This window comes from Tupaia chinensis, unplaced genomic scaffold (genome assembly GCF_000334495.1).
Source record: "Tupaia chinensis unplaced genomic scaffold, TupChi_1.0 Scaffold149383_1, whole genome shotgun sequence".
Taxonomy (NCBI): Eukaryota; Metazoa; Chordata; class Mammalia; order Scandentia; family Tupaiidae; genus Tupaia; species Tupaia belangeri.
Window position 1 is genome coordinate 2,304,653 of NW_006209227.1, and position 4,575 is coordinate 2,309,227.

At 43.6% G+C, this 4,575-nt stretch overlaps 1 protein-coding gene across 1 annotated transcript in view; it reads left to right on the forward strand.

Annotated features, from left to right (window-relative positions):
• Nucleotides 1-4,575, forward strand: part of GIGYF2 (GRB10 interacting GYF protein 2) — a gene marked incomplete at its 3' end in the record, with an annotated part of 181,145 nt that overhangs the window by 147,711 nt on the left and 28,859 nt on the right. Inside the window, 2 exon segments of the mRNA XM_027769362.1 lie at nt 448-548; nt 3,542-3,703. Coding sequence (XP_027625163.1) covers nt 448-548; nt 3,542-3,703 — 263 coding nt within the window.

The window sequence follows — 4,575 nt, forward strand, 5'->3', positions numbered from 1 at the left end:
CACACACACACACATATACACCCAGTGTGAGTTTCAAGCCACTGGATCCAGGGCTCGAGCCATGGTTGGCCATGTGGGAGTCTAACCAAACGCAATCTTTATGTCATCTGCTGGCCCAAACACGCTGGGCTTTAAATCCTGACATGGCTGTTTGCTTGCTCTGTGACCTTGGGAGTGTTACAGGACTACCTCTAACTGGTAGTTTTTTTGTATGTAAAGATTCATATGACTAGAGTTCTTATAGGGCTTTAAGTATGAAATAGATCCACTTACTTTCTTTTCTTCTAGATATGTTGAAGGATATTGACAGAAATTAGAGCCCACTGGCAGCTCAGTGTACTGAAAAGCAGAACAGTGTGTGATGGAGCCCATTCAGCACAGGGGAGTGCTTTGGATATGTGACTGCGTAAGCTCTGACGTCCGTCATTTTTCCCTTGTGTCTTACAGTTTGGGAAGGTGGTAGTGTATGGGATCTTCCCCTGGACCCTGCGACGCCAGGCCCTGCTCTGGAACAGCTTCAGCAGCTGGAGAAGGCTAAAGCTGCAAAGGTACGAAGCTCATCCTTGCATGGCAGTGCTGCCTGCCAGCTGCAGGACATAAGGTTTTTAAAATTTATTTCTCTAATTAGCTATACTTTTTTCTTTGAAAATACTGCTACTCAGCTTATATACGTACATTCACATTTTATCCTAACTGTGCTCCACCCCACAAATCCTCAGAACAAATTAAAATGAAAAATGAATGAGTTATTGATTGGTTAGTTGTCAACAGTGATCATAGTCGTGTATATTAATATTCATGGTGTAAACACTTGTTCTAAATTCTGTCAGAACAATATCTATTACATTTATTATTAGATGCCTACTCTGTGGCTTGAGATTCCACATTGAATCTTTATGATGGTGTTTATTTACATCTCTCAGTACCCCAAACACATTGCTGAAAGGCTCAGCATTTACATTAGATCCTGTGTTTCATTCACATTTTCGACAGGATTTGGGGAACTTGGATTCTGAGTTTAGTACCTGTCAAAAGAGGATGTCGGGAACCAGCAGTTAGCGTAATGGCTATGTCGCTGGACTCCCACGTAGTCGACCGCGGTTCGTGTCTCGGACCCGGTGGCTTAAATCTCACGCCGGGCGCGTGTGCGTGCGTGCCCAAGATCCCGAGAGGAGAATGGAGGAGAAGGGATTGCGGCGTGACCATCCCCCCTGGGGGGTGATTTCTCGCTTTCTGTCTCTATGTCTCTCTCTGTCTGTCTGGCGAGCGCACGCGCCCTATAGCGAAAAAAAAAAACTCTCAAAAAAAAAAAAATAAAAAAGAGGATGTCTATGTCAATACCTAGTGTCATTGTGTCATTGTGATGATACTTGGCTAGTAATACTGCCAAGAATGTCTTGTTACTGTTTCATACTAGATACACTCTTATCTCCTGAGGGAGTTACTGCCTCTCTAGAGTGCCCAGAATGTGGAAAGGTTCATGGTTAGGTTATGTCTTTGTAAAAGAATGAGAGAACATTGTTCATAGCTTTCTTAAGTATCTTCTAGTTCCCCAACACAGAAGGTGAGAGAGAGGGTTCTTCAAGGAGTTTGTGGTCTGGTGTGTGTTGGCATCGAAAGACATAGACGAGTAGCACTTGAAGTTACAGGGTGATCTGTAGCATGTGGGCCAGGCTTTGGAAGATTGACATTGTATATCCCCATTGTATATCAATATGTACTGAATGTCTGTTCTCTGTGGTGTAATGGAAAGATCTGAAGAAATGATAGTAGAGAGGGTAAGTATAGATTCCAGAGACTGTGAGGAAAAGGAGTGGGTGGTAGAGTGGGTGTGACGGATAAGGGGAAGAAACATTCAACAGAGTAAAGAATGTAAAGTTTTGTTGAAAAAAAAAAGTTCTATAATTTTTGCTTTATAAAAATTAAAGTAAAAAATGTAAAAAGCTACTAAATACTGTCTCTAGTTCTTTTCGAGACATAGAAAAGTGAAAAAGAATCAGTAGACTATAAATATAGACTATTCAGTTTTTTTTTTTTAAAAGTATATGGGCCAGCATCTCAATTAGAGAAGTGGAGATTAGGAACTGGGTTATACTTTAGATAAATAATAAAACCTGAACTAATTTTTGCTTGAAGAATAATAGGATTTAATCCATTTGAAGAGTTTTAGCATGACAGAGTAGAAAGAGAGAAAAATTAAAATGCAGTTGGGACAATGGCTATGTCGCTGAACTCCCATGTCGTTGACTGTGATTCAAGTCCTGGACCCGGTGGCTTAAACTCATGCCAGGTGCGTGTGAGTATGTGCCCAAGATCCCAAGAGGAGAATGGAAGAGAAGGGATTGTGGCGTGGCCATCCCTGCTGAGGGGAGATTTCTTGCTTTTTGTCTCTCTGTCACTCTCTGTCTTTCTGGCGAGCACATGCGCCCTATAGCAAAAACCTCTCCACGAGAAAATAAATAAATACATAAATTGCAGCCGATGGAACTAGCACCATAAAGTGCATAAGAATAGGAGACAGCTAAGCCTTTGGTCTGGCTTGCAGCCATGGTGTATCTAAAGGTCAAATATGAAAGAGGAGACTGCAGAAAATGAGGCAGGCCAGACCTGAGGATCCTGGTACATACCATGTTAGATAGAATTTATTTTCCATGTGAAGGTGCTTTGAGTCTAAGAGGGATTTTTGGGTGGGGTTAGGTAGTGAACAGGGAACTTAGGTACTTAGCTAGGGAACACGGTCACGACTGGATGCCGGGAAACCAGTTGCAAGGCTCCTGGGAAAGTGGGTGCGAAAGCCTGAGAGCCGTGGCAGTGAGAGTGGGTGCTAGGCAGTGCATTTGACTAGTATTCGGGAACTGTAAGTGATAAACTTTGTTAAGTGTGTGTCTTCAGATTTAAAAGAAGTGATAAATTTTCGTATTAGTAGTAGCTTTGCAACATTGCCGTTGAAACCTTTCAGCCTCACTGTTAGATCTTCACCTGCACCAAGAGCGTTCTGATGTGACTCTCCTATTGGCCACTTTCTGTCTCACTTCCAGGGAATGTGGTGTGATGGGAACGTGGGCTGAGGAGTTAGATACAAGTGGAAAGGAAACTCATTCAGTTTAGAGGAGCATGAAACTGTAGATGGTCCCTGACTTATGATGGCTTGACTTAATAACTTTTCTACTTTACAGTGGGGTTTATTTGGATGTAAACCCATGTAAGTCAAGGAGCATATGGACTTCCAGTGGCTTGACTTACTATTTTTTCATTTTATAATAGGTTTATTGGGGCATTTGATACAGTTTTTACTTAGGATATTTTCGACTTCCAGGTTTATCAGGGCGTAGCTCCATCACAAGGCAAGGAGCATCTGTCTTATTATTGAGACGTCGCAGAGCTTGGAGTTCTTAGAGTGTTTCGTCACCCAGTCACAGCCAGTATCTCAGTGCATGGTACTGTCTGCACCTTCCAGCTGCTCCTAGCAGCACTGGTCAGTGCTTTTGGAGTGTTCTTGTATTGGTGTCAAGTTTCTAAGCATATTCTTGTGTGATAACAGCTAGAGCAGGAGAGAAGAGAGGCAGAAATGAGGGCAAAACGGGAAGAGGAGGAGCGAAAAAGGCAAGAAGAACTCCGGAGACAGCAGGAGGAAATTCTTCGGAGACAGCAGGAAGAAGAAAGGAAAAGACGGGAAGAAGAAGAGCTTGCTCGAAGGAAACAGGTACATCTTTGGGAGTACTGACCGTAGGAGTGGCATTTGACAAGGGCCTTACCCTACTCAGCCCTGTCCTTTCATAGGGGCTGGTTCTCCACCACAAGGTTAGGATTGGGATTAGAACCTTTGAAAACTCACCTTTAGAAAGAATCTCTTTTCCACCCATACCCACTGGAAGAATGTTACTCATTCCTAGTAGACCATTTATATTTATTTCCTTTGCATGTTTTCTGGGGTTTTATAAGCCAGTTAGATTTCAGAAGTTCTACCTTTACTGCTAAAATCTGTGAGGCAGTGACTTTGGCAGGAGCTGTGTAGGAAAAAACAAAACTCAATTTCTCCTACTATAGGCTTACAACACAGATTGCTTTGATCCCAACGTGGGGAATTTTCTCCTCACCCGCGATCAGGCATCCGTTCTGCAGACACTGGCTGGGTGTCCTGAGTCAGTGTGGTCCTGATGCCTGCCACCTTCCTAGAGGTAGCGTCAGAGTCCACAGTTTAAGGGCTCAACTCACAGACTGTCCCTGCTTCAGATACCAGTTGAAAGCCCAGGCCTCTGGGACTGGCTACAAATTGGGGGAGTTCCCTTAGGCTCGATGAATTTGTGAGTGGCTCAGGGAAACTAATATTTACCAGCTTATGATAAAAGAGTATTTTAAAAGATACAGATACATGGATAGATACATGGGGCATGAAAGTTTTTTTTTCTATAGGGCATATGCACTCGCCAGAAAGAAACAGAGACAAAAAGCAAGAAATCACCCCCCCCCCCCCAGAGGGGATGGCCCCCCCGCAATCCCCTCTCCTCCATTCTCCTCTTGGGATCTTGGGCACGCATGCACACACGCCCGGCGTGAGTTTAAGCCACCGGGTCC